Raw genomic sequence first — 22587 nt, forward strand, 5'->3', positions numbered from 1 at the left:
TTTGCGGAGCATGGCTCTGCAGCTTAGAAATGGTGCTTGAAATTTCTCCAAACTGGCTGGGTTTTGAGCCAGGAAGAAGAAATTTCAGATCCTGCAGCCTTCCCTCTGAAGACGGCAGTCTTTAAGACATAACATCCCATGTAAGACATTGGCAGCACAACATTCACACACAAAAACGATCAACTCCCTTTTATCGAAGTCATGCCTTTTTGATCCAGAGTTCGTGCGGTGTCTTCTTGTCCCTCCCCATCCAGTGTGGTCTCAACATACTGGCAGGTGGAATACGCTTGAAATTAAGTGCTTATTTACACTTGCCATTTCTGTGTCGCTGCTTGGGATTGAAGGGCTGTTTCTTGCAGTTTTAGGTGATGGAGCATTGTTGGAAATCACTCCCCAGACCTGAGCGGGGAGCCATTAATACATAGCTTCCCACTTCCAAGAAAATCAATGGCACTGCCAAACTGCCCTCGGGTGATTCCTTGTAGGGGAAGTAAATAAAATTAATCCACGCTGCTACCACTGTTGCAAGGGTCTGAGAAACGAAGACGCTCGTTTTGTCTTAACACTTACCATATTTAGCCGAGAGCAGTTTTCTGGCTTAAGGAGAACCACTCTTGACCTATTTCCTTTGCCATAGAAATATGAAATACCATTTCTACACGGTTAAGGTTACAACTGCAGGGCGAAAAAGGCTGACTGAAAGCGATTATTGCTGAACAGATCAAGTTATGGCCACATGTTGAAAGGAAACAGGTGACACAAAACTGGGCAGATGTTAAGACCACATTGCCTGCTATCTCTAAAGGAGAAATAAAGCAAAATACAGACTGGTGCTTATTGTAATAGGCAGGCAATTTCTTCAAGGTGAGGGGGAACCATTCTTTTGCCTAGTTCTGTTGGTGAATTTTGAATCGCCAGAGCCTGTATTTGTCTAATTTTTATATCTCTCTCACACCCAGCCCTCTGTTGTTGTCACAACTGTCCTAAAGAGGCAGCCCGTATTTTTGTGCCATGATTTCCCCATGGTATTACTGCACTGTAAACATACAGGTAGATACAACACCAACGTACATTATATTCCAGGTTCAGAATGCGTCAAGGCAAAGGGTGGAACATCTGGTCCTCCAGATGTTGTTAAACTACAACTCCCATCATGCCTGACTACTGGCCATGGTAGCAGGAGGCAACAGGAGTTCGGAGTCCAGCAACATCTGGGTTAGCCACCCCGTCCCAATATATAGGTAGGCAGAATTCTCCTTCACAAGAACCTATTGGGTTATGAACCATTTCTACCTTGAATGTGTTTACATTCCTTTGAGCTTCAAAGTTTACAATTCTCAGTGACAGTCATGTCCATGATGCAGGCAAAAGTCAGAATGCTGCAACTTCTGTGAAGGCCACGTTTGAAGGCTAGCACTGGTCCCTAGCTTGCCATCAGACTTAAAAACACACTGTTCCCTCTTCTTCCCAATGTTAAGAGTGCTCTGAGGGATATGTCATTGTCACAATGGTAGGGTGAACTCTCCCAAGGGTTTGGGGACACAGACATTTGGCAAGTATGAACGCTCAAATTAGGGCACCCAAACCAGATCAGCTTTGAACCACCTGTTAAATGAGATGCAAGACAGAATTCAGCTTTTTGCAAAGTCTCTCACAGTAGACAGAAAGTGTGTTGCATCAAAGGAGCAAGTGGGAGAAAGGGCAGATTATGAAGACAAAGAAGGCCTTACGCACCCATGTGTGATGCACAATTCCCACAAAAAAGAGGTGAGCATCCCCACAGCATGCACAAAACCAATATATAAAACTTGAGATACCAGCATAACAAGCTGGCTCACGTACAGCTGACTCAAGGAGAACACGCTGAGAAAAGACAGGAACCCGTCCTATTTTATGGAGAACTAATTGCCTTGTAGTTTAAAATTTAAGGCATGCTTCAAAAACTAACAAGTATTTTGCTTTTTAAAAGAGAGGACTGGGCAATTGTTTCATAAAGCGGGAATTGGCATGTATGGCAATGGCTTAATCTTATCTAGAATTACAAACCGGTAGCCAATATTGCGGGTGGCGCTGTGGTCTAAACCACTCAGCCTCTAGGGCTTGCTGATCAGAAGGTTGGCGGTTCAAATCCCTGCGACAGGGTGAGCTCCCATTGCTCAGTCCCTGGTCCTGCCAACCTAGCAGTTCGAAAGCACGTCAAAGTGCAAGTAGATAAATAGGTGGGAAGGTAAACGGCGTTTCCGTGTGCTGCTCTGGTTTGCCAGAAGCGGCTTAGTCATGCTGGCCACATGACCCGAAAGCTGTACGCCGGCTCCCTCAGCCAGTAAAGCGAGATGAGCGCTGCAACCCCAGAGTCATCCACGACTGGACCTAACGGTCAGGGGTCCTTTTACCTTCACCTTTTAGCCAATATTGCACCAGGGGTTTAAACTCATGCTTGACCAACACTTCTTAGAAGGGCCTTGGACAGAGAAATGAGCTTTGTTTCCCAAACAGATAATAATAGTGACCTTTTTCAATGTTATTGTCCAAATGAATGAGGAGTGCAAAATAATGTTATCCACTCACAGCACCAGATTATTGATAAATAATAATGGTAACAGATGGTCTTGCCCTAACAGAATATTCTCAAGAGTATATTCTGGAGATACCGTTAGCACAACATCAAGATTAGGTTTTGATGCTCACACAGCAAAACACCAGTTTAGGGCACTTGTGATTCTCAATAAAGGCAATTGCAGTTCCAAACAGGAATCTAATGGCTTTAGCGACTTCCACAAGTTTCTAGTGTATGGGAAGACCTAGAAACCAGAGTCACTGAAGAGAGAAGGCATTTCTTAGGGAGGGCTGGATTAAGACCTTTAGAAGCTCTAAGTACCGTACTTAAAAGATTTTGGTGCCTCCACATATATCTAATTCAAACTATAAACAATAATAAAAACACAGGTTTATTATAATGGTTCCACAGGTATTTTGATAGAGCAAGACTTGTTCTCTATTGCTCCAGGGTACTGGGCTAAAATCCAATGGTTAGAAATTAGAGGAAAAACAGATTTTGGCTAATCATTAGAAGAAACTTGCTAACAGCAGAAGCTGTTCAACAGAACAGATTGTATTGCTGAAGGTATTTAACCAGAGATGCTATAACTGAACCCTGCATTGCAGATCTTGAACACAGCAGAGTTTATATTGAACGGCCTCATGGGTCCCTTCCAGTTCAATGATTTTGAATCCTGTCATCACACCTAAGTACAAAAAGCTAAGGCAGCAGCCCCAAACCCCAGCCCAAAAAAGAGAGAGGGGGAAACTAGGCACCCTAATGCAGATATGGATAGGAGTGCCACCCTTCTTCCGGAGCAAAGCACCTCTTTGCAGCCAGAGCTGATTATTTAAAAAGGTCTGCTCAGTTCACAGCAGCAAAGATTAATTATCCTATTTTTAAAGCACAGGCAATTAATATTCCCAACTTAATTAATGCAGAGGCTAAGATCATTTTTCTCCCAGGGGATGCTAAAATAGATTCTTGAAGCTGAAAGGAACTTAAACAGGAGGAGAAAGTATTGAAGATTGTTCACACTGTGACTCATCAAAGAATAGTTAACTATTTTTGTAATGGCAAACGAGAAAAGGAGGGGTAAGCTCCAAGAGCCTGATGGAAGCAGCATAGAGACTTCCTTGAGTTTCTGAGGTTCAGTGCAGAGTTGGGGTGGCAGGGAGAGCAGAAACTAAATCTTTTTTATCACCACCATACTTCTTCCCTGGCTCTGAGATTACTTCTTTTGTTCCACTCTGTTGGAACAACATACCTGGCTTGGCTAATGTAACCTGGATCAACATGTTCAACAACACAGTTAGGACTTGAATTCTAGTGGGGAGTACAAACCCAAGTGTATATACATATATTGGTGTAGGAATCACAGGGCAAAAACAAAGAGATCACTGAAAACATGAGCAGCTGTGCAGAAAACATTACTTAATTCTTTGTCAGTATATCCTTACATGTATGGGGACCCTCTGTGCATACAGGATATACCAAATGATTTCAAGTGTTGGGACAGCAACTCAATATTCATTTCCATACACACATTTCCCAGCATGCACATGGAGTTGTTGTAACCCATAAGTCAATGGAAAGACATTGCTGGTGCAGGGCTCTTTTTGTTCATGAATGTCCCTGCACTTTTGGACTGGATCTTCTGTGTTCCAGGACAGAGCCCTGGCAGGAAGACAGGAAATCAAACAGGAACAAACCAGAGGGGGTCCATCACATTAAAGGGGTAAGAAAGCCAGTGGCCCCAAGGTCCAGTGAATTTAACAGATTATCACTACGGCTGTGCAAAAAGCTTCCTAATAATAAGCTAGAAACCAGATAGAGACCCCAGAGCTGCCCAGATTTAGATGCACCCAATGAAAAATTCAACCCTAGGGGTGATGTAGCAGAAAAGAAAAGGGTAGGGAGCATTGAGCATGGAGGTTTGGGGTAGGCATTATGCTAGGAGTTGTGCGGAAGTAAGAGTGGATTACAGAAAGGGAAGCACTGCTCCAAAGGTCAGAGGAGGAAAGGGAATCCAGCTTCCGTCAGCCAGAAAAAGGCAAAGAAACTTCAACCAGTGGACCGAGTGGCAAGCGAGTGAGTCAAGCTCTGAACTGACGGATCATCGGTGGAGAACGGAATTCACCAATAGTGCTGTTTAGCAGCGGTAATTTTTTCCATCCCTCCATCCCCATATTCTGGTTCCACCCTTCACCAGCATTTAAAAAAAGTCTGTCCAGAGCACTCTTAGGAATGAGGTGGGAGCAAAGGGAAAGGAGTTGGCATGTGGGGGGAAAAAATGATGAACTTACAACTATACACAGTCAGGGGACACCTCTCAAAACCTGGCCACTTCAACATCTGAGCTGTAATGGAAAAATGGAAAAATAGAGAGGCTGTTTGTACTTTGCACACATGCACACTCCATAAACAATTGGGGAGGAATCAGTTATTTAGAGCAGGAGCTGATGATGCCCCTTCGACACGCAACATTCAGGTGGGAGGGGTTTCCTCTGAGGAAGCTGCATTTGTTACTGCACTATACAACTTATGGCTAATGAACGGCAATTAAAAGGATTAACTGTAGGGAAGGGAAATTGAGGCCCTGGTCCTTTCTAGTCTGGTCAGAGGCTAAAATGAAATGACAACTCCTTGGAATATAGGCTTAAACGTCATCCTCCAAAAACATCCCACACTCTATTTCCTCTTCTATAAAATTTGCAGAATAGTCGCCCTTTACTTGGGTCTTCATAACTTTCAAGACTCGTGAAGCGTTTGGGAAAGGAGTGACAAATCACAACAAAGATCACATGGTGATAATTGTACAGAGCCTCTTCATGCTGAAACCTTCAGGCAGTCAAGCAACTGTGTGATAATTTCGATCGTCACATGGATATAACATGGCCGTGGGAAGAAAAGCAACTGCTTGCTCCAGCTTTATCTCATACAGCCACAGGAAGAGGCTGAGCTTACTGCACCCTCAAGTATCCTCACAATTCTTTATGGTATTGACCAGCTGTTAATGAAGCTAGGCTACTTGCTCACTAGACTAAAGTAGTTGCTATGCAGGGATACGATAACAAGCTGCTGTGATGAAAACAACCAACTGCAGGGACAAAAACTGGTTAAGCAAACAAACAAACAAACTAACAAACAAATCCTGACAATTCAGTTGAACAGGTTATTCCATATGATGCTGGATAAAACCCCTATTAGTCAGGATTTAAGCTCTCCCATGATAAATCCCTGACAAATATCCTGTTTAATATTCTGCCAGCTGACCCGTGTGGTTTGTTGGAAAGAATTTTCTGCTGGATTTAGGAGATCAGCTCAGGTTCAGGGCAGATGCCCCACTTGCCCCTTTGAGCAAGTTGCCCTCTCGGCCTCAGCATTCCATCTGTAATACTGGAATGATTACGGTTTGATCCTTAGGACTGTTGAAAAGGTTACTGGGAAAACAGCTATTAAAAGCACTCCATGCATTCAAGAGATCGCAGTTGGAAAAGGATGAAGCAGGAAAGAGGACAAAAGATTGATGAAGGCAGGATGGGATCTTTCAGCATCCTAGAGGTGTAGAAAATACCTGCAACACACACTGTTGACTGCAGGGCTTGTTCGTGACAAAGGCAATTAAAAAAAAAACAAACCTGAAGAAAATCACCCAAGCCCAACTCGATGAAGGAAATCAAACTTTTATTCAAACATCTCGGTACAGGGCACATTTCTCTTCAACTATTTGTCATCATTATTATTATTTATTACTCTTTGCTTTTATTTATTTTTTAAAAAAACAACACAGAACTTTCCCCCCATCACTTTTACAATCCTTAACACAAGTTTTGTGTATTATTATTTTTTTGCTTTGTTGTTTTCTACATCGATTCTTTTACTACAGAATACCCTGGATGTAAAAAGTCTTTTTGAGCAAAGTTATGACAACAATGGAAGGAGGTTCTTATTACATATGCCCCAAGTCTATTATTTTACTATGTGTGTAGAGATAGATCTTTTATATATATACATATAGTCAAGATAATATTGCCAGCAGCCTCCAATACAGATAAAATATTTTGCTCTGAGTTTCATTTTGTCTGACTTTCTTATTTATTTATTTTTAATCACATTGGGGTCATAGGAATACAGCTTTACACTGTAGACTTTGCAACAGGAACTGAAAGTGTTAAAAGTCTTTAACAGGGGGGCCACGTTCACAGAGTTCAGTGATTGAAGAAGCAATACCAGTAGCCATTAACTCCAATCCTACCCGGTTTGCCTCTGAAGTTAATCAAGAATACACAAAGAAGATTGACAGTGTTTTAGGAAATGAAGCAATTGAACTTTGCCCGAAATCACCAAAAGTTCAAAACCCCACCCCGCCCCACCCCCAAAACACACGTGGTTCTTTCCTTCCACCCCCTCCCCTCTGCGCAAAAGGGGGATGCGGGGAGGACCACCCCTTCACTTTCATAAAGAAAAAGTCTTTGGAATGATTTGGAAAGCTGCATAAATGACAAAATATTCCTTCCCCCCCCACCACCCTGAAATCCCAACTTGGCTCCACTACCCCAGAGTGCTAACCATGAGGTAACAATACCTTCCTACAAAAAATATATATATATTATATGTATATATAAAACAAACCCCTTTTAAAAAGGAATACTGGGTTGGTGCTCAGTTCAGTTGGTTGGATCAGGTTAACAGTCCAATCCTCACTGAGAAACCAGCCTCTGCACCAGCCAGCCTCCCTATAAACCAGTCTGTGCACATCCCCCCTTTTTTTGACAGAAAAAAAACTGGCATCATGGTAAAGTTCAAAGAAAGATATCTGAAATAACAGTACGTACACCATAGGCCATGCATATTTGTTCCTGGATATATCTTATCTATAACTATCCATCTAGATAGATAGATATAGATATTTCTCTTTTTTTACTTCTTTTTTAAGGAAAAAAAATATCCATGTATTTTGCTATTAATGTGCAGCTCACATTAAAGTCTTTGAAAAGGGGTTGTGGACTATCTTTATATATATATATATATTTAAAAAACCATTTACAAAGTACAAAGAGAGAGAATGAGAAAGAGAGAGGCGCAGGATTTCCATCGAGTTAAATGTAAACTGCATTGAGGCGGCGGCAGCTGCTGCTGCGAAATCTAACAATTCCCGTTTTAATATTTTCTACTCGGAAGGGTGTTTTTGCTTTTGCAAGTGGCAGGGAGTGTGGAGAAGGTTGCAGCACCATGGGTTCCTTAACGATCACAAGAGTTAGAAATCCAGGGTGGGGGAGAAGAGCGACTTTCTTTCTTTTTTTTAAAAAAAGAGGGTAGTTGGAAGGAAATTGTGCAGAAGGAAAAGAAAAGAAAAAGAAAAAGAAAGAAAGAGAAGAGAAGCAGAAAACTCTTCCAAGCAGCAGCTGCCATTTCTAGTCAAGGTTCCTTCTCTCACACTGTTGATACCAAAGTGCCACTGCCGCTGTGGAATAGAAAGAAAAAGGACAGGATACTGCCAAACCGCACTTGCACCACGAAAGGAAAAAGCATCCGATGGACAAGAACCAAAGCCGCAACACATCTCAAGTGCCATGCAGTATCCCCTCTGGCCTAGAACCCTGCGGGGGGCCGGGGGAAGAGACTACTAAAAGGCGAAAGATACTATTAGTCTGCCCCACTGCACTTTTGAGATTTGCTGCAGGCTCAACGTGCATCTCTACCCTGCTGCCCGCTGCCATGTGCTGAACAACTAAAAAAAATGGAGAATTTGAAAGCTTGCTCACTATTCTGTGACATTTTGATTGGACCTAATAAAAAGTATTGTTTTACCGTGGGTTTTGAAGTCTCTGCTTCCTATAATAAATAGCTTTTTTGAAAGCTGTCTGCTATAAGTGAATTCTTTTTACATGCCTGATATTTCACAGTCCAGAAAGCTATTACCAGTGCTGTCCTGTCCCCCAATACCTTCCGTCCTCTCATGTACAGTACTTGGCTGCTCCCTACCAACTAAGACTGAGAAAAACCACAGTTTAACTCTGGTTTGCAAGGAATGCTTGGAATTCACGAAGAGAGGGAAAAGCAGGGCAGGCAGCAATTGAGCTCACTGCTGCTTCAACAAACCATAGTTGTCTAGATGGGAGACCACCTGGTATCCATGCACATGCTGGGTTCCAGGCAGAAGAAGGGATAAAATAAATGTAAGTACATCAAAACCTAAACTCCTTGTATCCTGCACTTAAAGGCAGGTGGCTGTTAAGCCCTGGAAATTGCCATTTTCAGAGTGCACCAAATGGTTGGGGAAGTGGTTGTATGCAATCCAGGGATACTGCTGTCTCGTGTGTGTGTGTGTGTGTGTGTGTGTGTGTGTGTGTGTGTGTTTATATATATCTATGATGGGTTCAAAAGTCCAAGCCTCTTACCTGCTTGAGGGTCTTGCTCCATAGTCATCCAGTCCCTGTGGATGAGAACAAAAAGAAAGCAAGGGGTGTCATTCAGCAGAAGAAACCACATTTGCCAAAATACAGCAATGGAAGAAAAATAAAAGCAGCACTGACAATCAATGGTTTTCTGGCGCAGAGTCAAAGTGTTTGGGTCTCAAGAAGGATTTAGCTACCAAAGCCATAGAGTGAATGGTAAGAAGTTACGTCCCTTTCACAAGAATATGACTTTGGGCAGCAAAAGCTGTAGAAGGAGGAGGATAAAAACTGAGCTCTGACATTTCAGCTTTGACTTGGGACAGAAGAGGTCTCTAACTTTTAGTTGCAGTGCAGGCTGCTGCTGCTGGGCTGTTGCAAAAACACCCTGTGGAAAAAGAAGGTTGGTGGCATTGCAATGTCTGGTGGAAGCAAGCACAGGACTCTGCATAGTCTCATCTCTTTTGAGGATTGTCTTCAAAAGAAAATGCCAAAGCGATGGCTTCCAAGCATCAGCGAGATGGATGAAACCGAAGCAGCAGCAGCACACAGAGAAATGCAGGCTGCCTCTTTCATCCTCATGCTCCAATGGGTACATATAAAGAAAACGACGGACACTTATTTTTCCTGCTCGAATGGGTCCCAGGAGAAGTCAAATCACAAGCCTGGATGTGATGCATTTCAAAGTCCCATCAACATTTAAGGGGAAAATTGTGAGCTTGGGGAGCTCCAGCAGGCATGCGTGTGCCTTACATTTTGAAGACACAGTCCTGCTCAAACCCTTTGGGCTATGCTTGCTGCAGCGAAGCCAAATGCAGCAAGCCAAGGAGGACTATGGATGTTCCCTGGAAAACTCCAGTCACTTCCTCCTTCTCCTTGCTTAAAAATACCACTTATTATTCTGGACAAAAATATCAAGGTTTCCCACCAGGCAGCAATTTTCAGCTGCTCAGGGCTGACGGTCTGTAGCATAAATGCTGGGGCAACCCTCAATCAAGTTTAAACTCCATGTTTAGCTCTTAACCCAAGCCAAGTCTCACTAAGGGTCATTAGCCACAGAACCTATTGGCAGGAACAACTAACAAAGCTTCATCTATCTGCAATGGGGCCGGGGTTGTGGGAAGGGAGGCTTCCAAGTCAAAGCCTCAGAACCAGTCATTTAAGAAACCAAACTATTTTCCTGTTCCGGACAAATAAAAAAACTACCATTATTTTGTAATTTAATCTTATCACAATTATGCTCAGTTAAAAATTGCAGTTTTGTCGGTTCCACTGCCCTAGCTTCTTCTGTAACCCAAATACTGCTGTTTCGTCCCAGCTATAAATATCTTTAGACAGCAATAATCGTCCCCGATTATCTGCCCTTGATTTAATATTTGTATCCTGCTTTACTAACAACAAAGTTGAGATCAAAGCAGCTCAGAACAATAGGACACCTTTTGCAAAATACTGGCTTCAGCAGCAAACGTTTTCCAACTAGTGAGCCTCCTTTTGCTTTCCAGTCACCTTGGTTGATTTTATCTGCATCTTTCCATCCATCCCCTCAACCTTTTTACTTAACAACTAGTCTTATTTGGTTGAGTCGAGTCTGCCAGGCTCACTTGTGCCAGGGGGAACGGATGAAGTTGTTGGGATTCACATCAGCCCTAGTCCACATGGCCAAAATTTGGCAATCAAGCTGTTTCTGAAGGGCACTACAATGGCAACCACTGTGGCTCAAGAAGAGTCAAGAAGACTAGACTCAACCAAACAGCAGCACAGCTGCTCAACTAGTCAAGTGGAGGACACCATGTTAGCTACCTGTTCTCTATGATTTAAAAACCTGAAAGGGGGCGAAAATAAGCTTTGTTGACGGGTGAGCAACCCATTTCTAGCAGTAGACACTCATAGAACGGCCACATGTTACCAGTTGGGTATTTGCGTTGCTGTTTTACTGCCACTCTTTGTGCCTCACCCATCGATAATTTCCCAATGGGTTCATTTATTCTCCATAGTTTCTGTTCGTGCTTCTCCTTCTGATTCATTCCACTTCCCCAAAAATGCATTCTTTTGGAAGAATGTGGATGGGAAGGAGAGAGGGGGCAGGATTACCCAGGTTGGGTAAGCCACAAAGATGCAACAGGCAGAAAACAGGCCCCAGAAACCCCAATGGAAACATTGCGTTCTTGGGACTTACGGCTGTTGACCTAGGATAAGGCTGGTAGGAGGCAGGTAGCAGTTGGCAGAGGCCATTGGAATATTCATTAATTGCACAACCGTAGGGCATAACGTACTCCTACAAATAATGAACATAAGCATCTGTTGGCAAGTTAAGCCTCACCTGCTTGTAAAAAGACCTAGGTTAGAAAACAGACACTTGGAGAATGTTCACTTCAGCAGTGCCTCAACCAGGACTCCTTTTAGCAAAACGACCTCCCATCCACCCAAGGCGCAGACGCAGCTCTGTGCTTTGGGCCCAGCTCTGCTGCTGCTTGGCTACAGAAAACAAGGGCAACTTCATTTTCTGCAGGTGCGGCACATGCAAGAAACTAGAGTCTGCCATAAAGAGAGGCTAGGTTTAGCTGCTGCATCGAAAGAGAGAGTGGCTTTACTGCCTCCCAGCATTCTACTCTGGAGAAGTCTCCAAATACTTTATAGGCAACAGGACACGTGGGGGTGGGGAGAAACCCAAGTGAATATATCCCGAAAGGTTGGGAGAAGGGCTTGGATATCTTGTTGCATACAGCCCAGTGAACATTCCACAAAATGCAAATAATTCACACCCCCAGTAAAATCCATCCACAATTACTCCTCTGTCCCCACTGGGAGGAATAAACCTAAACAGATATTGCTAGTGCTGCTCAGTTAAAACCAGCCTGGCATATAGCTGCTTTCAGCTTTATTGCCTAGGTGAGGCAGGTTAGTTCTCCCAACCACAGACCCACACATCTTGCAGGTTCTTTCTCAGTTCTGGAACCCTTTCGTGCATGGAACTTCTAGCCAGCCAGTGGAACAGGCGTGGGGAGCCTTTGGGCCCTCCAGATGTTGCTGGACTCCAGCTCCCAGCAGTCACAGCAGAGCCAGGAACAATGGGAGTTGTAGTCCGCCAACATCTGCATCCCGGGTCTAGACAGAAGCTGCAAGCTCTTTGCTCAGAGCTGTGAAGTAGAAAAGCAACTTTTAACACTCACAGCCTAATCTCAGTTAGGCCATTCCCACCATCCATGACCTCTGCTCCCTCTACCTAGGGATGATGGGAGTTGTAGTCCAAGAACAGTTGGAGACCCACGTTTGGGGAAACCCTGTCTAGATGTAACAATAAACTTTCTTTGAAAAAAAGAAAAGCAGCAGTTTGACACCAGGAAAATAAAATGCAGCTGCCGCTGCCAAAAGCAGAACTTTCATGCTCTGAAAATTCAAATTTGCTGCAGGCAGTTAAGGCAGGTTTCATCCACCAACAGACAGCGCCTCTCCCCTCCCAGTAAGGTTCCTCACCTGGGCAAAAGCAGGCACTGCCACGCTGTACGGCCTCTGTTTGAAGGTGTTGACGTTCTGTGACTGGAAAGCTCGGGAAGACATGCTGTAATCTGGAGGGGGGATGTCATCTTTGTCCAGCAGATTCCCTGTGCTACTGCTTTTCCCTTGGCTGAAGAAATAGATAAAATTTGCTTAGCAAACATAGGAAAATTGGCTTTCTATGTTTTTATCACTTCTCATTTTTATATGTAAGCCGGCTTGAGTCCTGTCAGAGGAAAAGGCGGGATATAAATAAATTGATGGCAATGATTACAACGACAACATTTCCTTACTTCACAGAATTTTTGCTAGAAGTACTTTCCCAGCACTTAAGCCACCAACTTGCTCTCTTCATGACCGTCTTACTTGAGGATGGCCAGAGAAGCCAATTACTAACATATCTAACTGCCATTAAGTCCGCTGCCTGAGGAAATGAGTTATTTTGTGCTCCTGGCCTGTCACCAGCTATGATCCTGGATTTGATTTGGGGTGAGGGGAGAAGAGGACTTCAAGGGAGGGCAAGGCAGCCACAACTGAAATTGGCAAGGGAGGGAGATAAATCTATCAAGTCACCTCCTGGAAATTTTCCAACTGTCAGCTGACTTGAGGGAAGAATTGTGTGACAGGAGCCACCTTGTCCCTCTTGGCCTGGAAATTGTTCCCTGCTATGCTCCCAAATATGACCTGCAGAGGGGGGGGTGGGAGAGCAAAAGCTGCTTCCAGGGAGGGACTGCTCTTTATCAAGGGCAAGACAGTGAGAACTGCCACTGTCATTTGATTAGGATATAGGCCTCTCTCTCTCTGTCTTCTAAACCACCAGAAATTGCATAGACAGAACAGTGTGAGAGCACTAAAGGAATCGTGCTTGAGCTTGTTTTAACCCTCCTCCCTGCAATTCATTTTCCCTCTTGTGTCGTGCGTTTCGAGACTGCAAAACCAGGAGCAGGGACCAGCTTCGTATTGACTTCTGTAAGCCTCTCTGTGAGGTTTTTTTAAACCAGAGGGTGGGGTATAGAAACATCTTAAATAAAACAAATAAGTAAATCATCTGAATGCTTTCACTGAAATGACCCCTTCCTCACTTTCAACTGAGGAATCAATGCTGACTTACAAGCCCAGCAAATCTCTCTCTCTCTCTCTCTCTCTAGATGCTATAGCATCTACTTATGCAAATTTTTCTTCATTCTTTCAAGGAATCGTTTCCCCCACACCCAGGCCTGGGTTCTTTCAATTTTAGTATCCGTGCCCATTGTGTTTATCACTAACAAAACATTGCGATAGGAGTCGTTCCATCAAAAGTATATTTGCTTTGGGCTGTTCCTACTCTCTCTGTGTTCCTACTCTGTGTGTGTGTGTGTGTGTGTGTGTGTGTGTGAGAGAGAGAGAGAGAGAGAGAGAGAGAGAGAGAGAGAGAGAGAGAAAGGGGCAGACAGACACCAAATATTTTTGGCAGCAAAGCCTGCCATACTGGTTTGACAAACTTGAGGCAGGTACAGCTGGTTAATGACAAAAGAGGAGCCAGAAAGAGGGCAATGCAAGACAGGTACTGATTCTGGCTCAGCAAGGGCGGGGCTGATCTCTGTAAATACAAATGTCATTCAAACGCCACATGTTTCTGTGGAAGCCAGCAGACAACACAACCTTCTTACCTCATGTGCAACCTTTCGCTCCCATCACTGTCCAGCACACGTGTGTAGGAGAAAGGAAACCAGCCTCTCCTATGGTACAGATTAACAGAAGGACGAGTTAAAAGTTATTTCTCTCTCTTACACTGGGGGGGGGGGGAACCCCCACTTAAAACTGCTACAATCACAGCACTGGGCAGCCTACCTCCCTCAGTCAAATTTGCCCAGGTTCAAGGCTCTTGTACATTTTGTATGACTCTCAAATTCCAAACCATGTTTTCCGAACCAAGTAATTTTGGACACTTTCTTGTGGCATGTTCTGTATTTTTGATAGGTGAGTGGTTTTTGACTCGGGGGTGGCAAGATACAGATCACCTCCTCCCCGGTCATGAGTACAACACCAAATGAAAAAGGAGCAGCAATAGCTGCCCCTCCCCAGCTGATCAGCATCCAACACGCACCACTGACATGTGGCCCCTGAAGGGTTGTCAAATGGTAAATGTGGCCCTTCAACCAATAAATGTTATCCATCCCTGCTGTAGAGGCTCACCAGCCAAACTGCCCCTTTTGCCAGTATCACCTCTCACAGTGTGGTCATCCATTTGGGCTGAATTATTAACTCAAGTTCATGTCGGCGAACTCTCCTTTGACCTTAAAGGCTTCAAGGCCCAGTTCTGCTTATCAGGCCAGCAATTTACTTGGGCAATTGCCATTTGAAGCAGGCCACCTGAATCCTGCGCTTAGAGATTCAGTTCTTCCCAGACCCCTGGAAAGAATGGTAATTGCTGGGAGAAATACTGGAGAACGCTGTAGCTCCAGATTTAGGACCTTTTAAGACTCAAGATCCTGGTTATGTGAGAGCTCACAAACACTCTGGGATTGTGGAGGAGCTTACCTACCTACACAACCGTTGCCAAGCAACAAGCTCTCCTCTACTCCTTAGCAAACACATTGTGCAAAAAAGCGAGCCCTGCTGTAGCAGTCTAACCCAGCAACAGCTTTTGTTCCATGTTATGCCACAGACACTCTAGGAGTGAAAAGGCCTGCAATTTCTGCCATTCCTTTTAACTTCCCTTTGGCATGCTTAACATCGGTTAAGACTTCTTCCTTCCCCAGTGTGGGAGCTTCAAAGCAGAGGGCAGAGCTGTTCATTATGCGCTCCGCACGTTGGCACACCAAACTCCAACCACAGTGCAACACACAAGATAAAAAGTGTAAAGGATATTTTCCAAAATGGTCATAGGCATCATTTACTGCCAGGAGTGGCAAACTTGCATGCCTCATCCAGCCCCCTGGCCCAGTTTGGTTTCCTCGGGGGGTTTTAAAAAAACAGATAATCAGATCAGAGCACCAGGCAATTTTCATTGTCATCATGGTGCTAGGCTTCAACTTCTCTGCCCAGTTTAACGCCATTAAGATGCAGGCCTCCTCCTGCTCATCAGAAGACGGATCTGATTATCTGTTTCCCTATTACAGTCATACCTCGTTTTGCGGCCGGGATCCATTCCGGAGCCCCGGCCGCTAGCCAAAAAGGGCGCAGGGCAGGTTTGTGCTTCTGCACATGTGCGAGCGGCAAACCCGGAAGTAACCCGTTCCGGTTCTTCCGGGTTTGCTGCCGACGTTCGCCGGAATGGACGCTAGTCAAGGCAGACGTTCACGGAGGTATTACTGTAGTTATTATTCCTAATGCCCCTTCGCCACTAGAGGGCTGCAGCACAGAGGGGGCAATAGGGAATAAACCTCCCATTCTCTGCTCCGGCACTATAGTATACCAGAGAAGGGGTGACACTCCACTCCATGCATGGGGAATGGACCACTTTTGGCCACACCCACTGCTGTCCTATGGCTCTCAAGCGAGTTGGGACCAAAAAACGCTTACCCATCCCGATTTACTGGAAAGTCAAGATGTGTTTCGAAGAAGGAGAGTGTGAAGAAGAGCCCCATGCACAAAATACACTGTTTTTCCCAATAAATACTGGCTTGCAGTTTTGGAATGTTTTGTGCTTGGCCTTCTGGCCCTACCTTCTTATACAGATGTAAGATACTGGACCAACAACACAGACGCCATCATCCCAGCTTTGATCTGGGCTATGCTATGCGTGTGAATGTTCAGAAGCCGAGACACCTGAGTGCAAGAGAGGCAAGGTAGAAGTACTGCCTCCAGGTACTCGGAAAAAGAAGATGCCCCATGAACACTTTTAAGAGGGACCCCCCCACACACACATTCTCAAGACTCAGAAGCAACCACACTCACAATTTTGTCTTCTCGCTCTCTCCGTAGTGCCACCCGTCTCTGGCCTCAGGCACTAGCAACGTAATGAGGTCCCCTTCCTTGAAGCTCAGCAGGGTGGTGTTATCCCCGGCAGCATGAGAGAAGATGGCTCGTACTCTTGTCCGGCCGTTCTTTTCCAGCCCTGCTGCCATGGAGCTGGAACGGGGCAGAGTCTTGTTTTCAGCTGGCGTGGGAAAAGAAAAGGATTAATGAAGCTGGTTCGCAGGACTGGAACTCTCATCCTGGAATATCAGAACTGGCTCTCGCCAGTTTCATAAGCTGGTCTACACTGAGCAGTGGCTGGTGTGGCAAGGGGCATTTACTTGACCACCCATCACCAGCTTTGCTGTGGCTTACAAGAGGGGGAAGGGTGAGGCAGTGGGGCGGTCGGTGTGCTGCAAGGGCACTGGGGTGAGCACTGGATTGGCTTCACCAACGCATTTGCACCCTGCTGACCTTGCTATTGCCTCTCCCCTCCCACTTCTGTCCTGGTAAGCCACAGAGGCTTTGGTGACTGGAGGTCAGGTAAGCGCCACCCCTCCTAGTGGACCCTCAATGTGAAGAAAACTCAAGGCTCGACAATGTCGCCCATTCTTTTTACTTTAAAATGCCAGGTGCCATCTCAACGCAAAAGGTTAACAAAGAAGAGCTTTTACATTGTTTTCTGTGCTGGTTTGGAGGAATTGTTTCTGTTGAAGAATAAAATTCTTCTAACAAACAAGTTTAGTTTTTAATGAAAAATAAGGATAGATGGTGTCAGTAAATGCAGTCCCTCTGTTAAGAGCGAGTTTCCAAGGAATGAGCTAACAACAAAAGAGCGAGGCCGTGATCTATGGGAGACATATTGTGAACAAGCCCTCCTAAAAGGAACAGCGTTGAATGGTTTGCTTCCCAAGCCACCAGTACCACCTAACTAACATATTACTCATACATACTCATAAAATCTCTTACTTCACTGTTGGCAACACAAGTACAGTAATGCAGGTGTCCAAGAAAAACCCCCAGTGTTTTAATCTGCATCCCTCATCATTGTGCCACATGGCCTTGAGCAAATTCTTAATATCGGCCACTTAATGGACCATTCTCCCATAAGAGTCCTTATTTTGCAGGCTTTGGGGTCAAGGTAACTTTCCCAACACCCCACTATTATTTTTGTTTTTGCTGTGCAAAACAAAGCACCCTATTGCACCCAACGTTTCATTCATCACCCTAAACCTTTCCCTCCCGCTTGTGAATGGCAGCAAAGGAGCGGGGACAGGAGGGAAAAGAAAGGCTGGGTGAGTTTCCTGGCATGGAATACCCACATGGACACGGAGCACTGAGCAATCTCCTTGTTAAAACAAATATTAAATAAGGTTTAAGGTATATGTCTGTTTGTCATGGCACAGAAAGGAGCAGTGGCAACACAGTAGGATAACCCATTGTCCAATGCCATGAACTTTGCCTTACCCTGCAGAGAGAGATTACTCGTCCACTGCTACAACCAAGCAGCAGCAGATACGGGATTCTAGCTTGTACCTGTTGTTATGAACATTACTGCAAAAAATATGCTATCCCTATATGGCTCTTTTCTTCTAAAATTATACAGAAATGGGCAGAGTGCTAGAACCATTTGGAGCTACAGTTGAGAACGTCCAGGCTGTGTGTCTAATTAGACGTGCCAAGCCTTTGTATTTGCCCCACAAGTCCATTTTGGGCAAACCATGCCCACTTGCCAGTCACCTGATGTCACGTGACATCAGGCACAGGAATCTTCTAACTGTGATCTAAGCACTAAGCCTCTGCCTGCTCTTTTGACAGCAAAAGGCAACGGGCAGGGACTTAGCTCTGATCTTAGCGCTATTGTTCTGTAGGTGATGGGGCAGAAGGGAATCCAGGTGAGAGAGTTTTGTGCCACCCTCCTCCGTGTGTTTTGATGCCCCTTCTCCCACTCCCACTTCACTGATGCTGAAACAATATCAGTGGCTATTCCACCCAGCATCAGAAAGATGGCTCACTCCAAAAAAAAGGTGAGAGTTTGCTGCAAGGTTGTCTAAATATCCACCTGCCTCCTGAGAGAATGGCTGGATTTACTCATATGCCTCTTTTTGCACAATAAGCTGTGCCCAAAATGTGCATCAAAAAATGTGCCCAAAATGTGCATCAAAATGCAGAGCCCTGGAAATAAATATACAGAATACAGAACATGCCAGTAAACGAGAGAGAGAGAGAGAGAGAGAGAGAGAGAGAGAGAGAGAGAGAGAGAGGTTGACTTACTGGTTGCGTAGCTGTTTTTCGGCATGACACTTTTGCGCACAGGAAGCGTGTTGGAATAAGAGTCGCTCAGCTGCTTCTGAGTTTGGGGTGGCGATAAGGACTTAGGCTGAGGAGGCTTCCTGTCGGACCAGTGGTTGTAATCTTCGCCTTCTGAGCTGGAGACACCGTTCATTACTGGAATGGTCTCTTGTGCAGACATTCGCTGTAGTCGGGTGGGGAAGGAAGGAAGGAAGGAAGGAAGGAAGGAAGGAAGGAAGGAAGGAAGGAAGGAAGGACAGTTAGCTTTCAGTACACAAGGACTGCAAAGTAGGTGGCCACTGTCAGGAGTTCAGCCTACACTCGAGTAGGACCCTGGCAGAGACACATGCCCAACTGGCATGTTCTCTCCCTCCTGGTAGATTGTTCGGGATCTTCAAAAGCTTTCTTCTGCCCAAACAACACAGCGCCCGATGCCAACAGACATCGGCACACTTAGGAACCCGCTGAGTTTGCGCAACTTGCATGACAGACCTCAGCAACTCAGCATTTTGGCTAATCTACTTTATTTACATATAAACACACAGAGAGCACTGCAACATGGCTCCCTCTCTCTCTAGCATCAGACAGCAAAGAGAAAAAGAACAAAGGACAATAGTCCCACTTCACGGAACACAGTAATACAAACATCCTGTTTCCGTCACTTCCCACTCTGTGGAGTCAAAACATATACTGTCATGTGAAAGACAACAATCCCATGACTGCAATCACGGAGCAGGAATTCTAACAGCCACATCTATGAAACCTGTTCGGTGCAGGGTTGGGGAACTCCCGGCCCTTGAAGCATTGCTGGATGCCTTCCCTCTCATTTGGCCATGCTGCCCGGAGCTGATGGGAGCAGCAATCCAAGTGTTCCACTATTGCCTCAGTGCAAAACACATCAAAACATGCCTTTCCCCCCTTTTAGTATATATATTTATATTTAGAAAGTCATATATAACCAACTGTATTAATCAGGAGGGGGCATGCAAAAGCATACATCTTTAGCAGGGGATGCCTAACCAGAGAATTGCAGAGTTGGAAGGGACTCCTGAGGGCCATCAAGTCCAGCCCACTGCAATGCAGGAATCCTGCCCACAGCCGTCCCTGCCTGGACTCAAACCACTAGCCTCCTGCTTAACAGCCAGACGCACTGACCCACTGCACCACAAGCAGAGAATGGCAGTGACCCTGAAGTCAGAAATATCCTGTGTTCTGTTAACTGCGCAAGCGATGGTAAATGGGAAGGCCTGTAGCTTACAGGTAGAGCACGTGCTTTGCATGCCAAGTGCCCCCCACCAGGGTCAAACCCTGGCATCAACCCCTGCCCAGAAACCTTGGGGAGCTGCTATTGCGAGCCAGCAAGCGTGCAATACCGAGATAGGTGGGTTGACCATCTGACTCAGAACAAGACAAATATTCCAAAATTCCCTCCTGCTGTTGCTGGGCTGCAATTTCCGTAATTTCTGGCCATGGGCTATATGGAGGGCACCATGTTGGCAAAACATTATTCTAGGTCTACTGCACCTTGCTGAAAGAGGAAACATGAAATCCCGCCCGCCTGCCTGGGTCCCCACATACACACACATGCAGTACTTACTCCTACAAAAGGTGCCAGCTCTGGTGGGACAGGGAGTGGTTTGGCACCAGGGATAGGGTCCGAGATGATGAGGTTTGACTTGGATGTAGAGAGAGGGCTGGGCATGATGGTCCCATTGCTGCTGATGGCCATTTGCTGCATGAGCTGGATAGCGCGGTCTGGAATCTTGTTGGGATCGGAGCAGGACTGCTGCCACACAGGGAGTTTCTGCGACAAGATGTCTTTCCCCTGAAGAAACAAAGGAGAGCAGTGTGGGGAAAAAGGAGAGAGAAAGCACAGTGTACCTGCAGAGAGTGCTTCCATTGAAGGTTTTGTGTAAAATAATAATAATAATAATAATAACAACAAGACCCCTTTCTAAGCTGAACCCCCGCACCACAGCTTTTTGGCTTCCGAGAGAATTGAGACTTATGAATTTGTACCACATGGAGACTCTTCCAAGTTGTTCACCATTTGTCTAGTTAAAAGACAGTGAATGAGATTCACCCTGGTCCCGTGTGAGCTATAAACAAGATAAAGCCCAATAAAAGACAATGAATACGTAGGTAATGGCAGCCGATGGGCCAGTGAAATAAGGTGCGTGAAGTATTTATAATGGAAGGGAAGCAATAAGTTCCCCCTAGCACATCTTAAAATATAGTTTGGGATGTAGTTGCTCAGATAAAGCACATCTGAGAAATAAAGTGAGGTCAGAGTCTGGGCAAGTTCTCATCCCAGGATTTTTCCCTACAAGGGGTGAACTTATCCCCACTACCAAACTGTCTGTTCTTGCTAAGCAGGTGCGGAGCCACGGAAGGGGCTGGGAGCCTGCCGTTCAAACCCCCACTTGGCCCTGAAGCTCTGGGTGACTTTCAGCCAGTCACTGCCTCCCAGCCTGACCTACCTCGCAGGGTTGTTGTGGGGATTAGATGAGGAGGGAGAGAAAACCTTTTAAGGCCACCTTGAGCTCCTTGGAAATGAAGGCGGGATATAAATGCAATGAATGAATGAATGAATGAATGAATGAATGAATGATGTCAGTATTCCCAGTGCTGGGAAATTCTTTTCTGTGTGTGACATTTCTGACTTATTTCTGGGATATCAGAGCTTTAGTATTATTATTATTATTATTATTATTATTATTATTATTATTACTACTACTACTACTATTGTATTAAAAAGGAGAGATGGGTTTAAGACTTAGCAATATCAGGCAGCAGGAAGCCTCGGAACACCTGACTGCCATTGACTGGAGTCCAGGAGACTTTCAGCCTGCTTGCCACTTCTCCTAACCAGTCACACGTTACAGACTTTTAGAAGACATCTGAAGGCAGCCCTGTTTAGGGAAGCTTTTAATGTTGTATTTTAATATTCTCGAAGCTGCTCAGAGTGGCTGAGGAAACCCAGCCAGATGGGTGGGGTATAAATAATAAATTATTATTATTATTATTATTATTATTATTATTATTAACGCAAACACAATTCAATATGAATGCTTTCTGTTATGTAAATAGTAGCAGAGGTGAAGCCTGAGCAATCTCAGAATAAGTTTAACTAGGCGTGCCGTGACCCTTGCAAAAAAACAAAACAAAAAACCCACCCCTCCCTAATAAAGCTGATCATAGAATTGTAGAGTTGGAAGGGACCCCCAAGGGTCTTCTAGTCCAACCCCCTGCTACGCAGGAATGTTGTTTGCCACTGAGTACTACATCCTCAGGCAAAGGGAGCTTCCCTCCTCCACTTAACTATTACTTGCTTGTGCAGCTGCTTCAGACATTCCAAAACTCCCAGTTCTATGAAAAGCCCCATCTTTTCCCACTCCTATTCAGAACCCAAAGCACCTGCATATCCACCGCTGTGTTATCACCCCCTACCCCCTCCCCAGTGCGCAACTAACCTAATGCTTGCCTGGAGGCTGCCAAAGGCTATTCTAGGGCCTCCTTGCACACAGTGTTGTTGCTATGGAGAGGTTGGTCTCTGCAGCCTAGTAACCACCGTTGTATATTGATAGCACCCTACCGCTAGCACAGCAATGCGCCGGGAGCACACTGTGTTTCTGAGCAAGTCTCCCATGTGCTGTAGTGCTCCACTTCCTTTCGCCCCAAGCAATAAGCCACAGGGAAAACGGAAAGGAGGAGAAGGGCCGGTCTCATGCTTTGACAGTGATGGGGTACGGCAACTACAGGAGAGGGGTTTGCCAGAGCGTGTGGAAAGCAAAGCATCCTTGGCCTACTTTGGATGACTAGATGTGCAACTTTGGGATAAAAACTGCATACTCTTCTTCTTCCCACTCTGATGGGAGATGAAGGAAGAAAATTCCATCTTGGTCCCTTTCGGGATATGTCCTTAGTCTCCCTACATCATGTCTCCCTCTGAGAGGGATAAAAGAGCTTTGGAGTAGGGAAGAT

General features: G+C 45.1%; 1 protein-coding gene across 5 annotated transcripts in view; it reads right to left on the reverse strand.

Moving 5' to 3' along the window:
- The window catches only part of BAIAP2 (BAR/IMD domain containing adaptor protein 2), a 137002-nt gene that overhangs the window by 6589 nt on the left and 107826 nt on the right, over positions 1–22587 (reverse strand). For 2 of the 5 annotated variants that reach the window (XR_013835808.1, XM_079965500.1), the window contains exons 8-13: positions 20201–20428; positions 18586–18787; positions 16312–16513; positions 14082–14150; positions 12412–12562; positions 8944–8978 (exon numbers count right to left, since the gene is read on the reverse strand). Coding sequence is in view for 4 of the 5 variants with exons in the window: in XM_079965500.1 (XP_079821626.1) it covers positions 8944–8978; positions 12412–12562; positions 14082–14150; positions 16312–16513; positions 18586–18787; positions 20201–20428 (887 nt within the window). In the remaining variant the exon portion in view is untranslated. Of the gene's footprint in view, positions 1–4845; positions 4900–6209; positions 8007–8943; positions 8979–12411; positions 12563–14081; positions 14151–16311; positions 16514–18585; positions 18788–20200; positions 20429–22587 lie in introns of those variants that run through there. The other 3 variants (XM_079965503.1, XM_079965501.1, XM_079965502.1) reach the window with 3 other exon arrangements.

The sequence above is a fragment of the Podarcis cretensis genome (genome assembly GCF_951804945.1).
Source record: "Podarcis cretensis genome assembly, chromosome: 2".
Taxonomy (NCBI): Eukaryota; Metazoa; Chordata; class Lepidosauria; order Squamata; family Lacertidae; genus Podarcis; species Podarcis cretensis.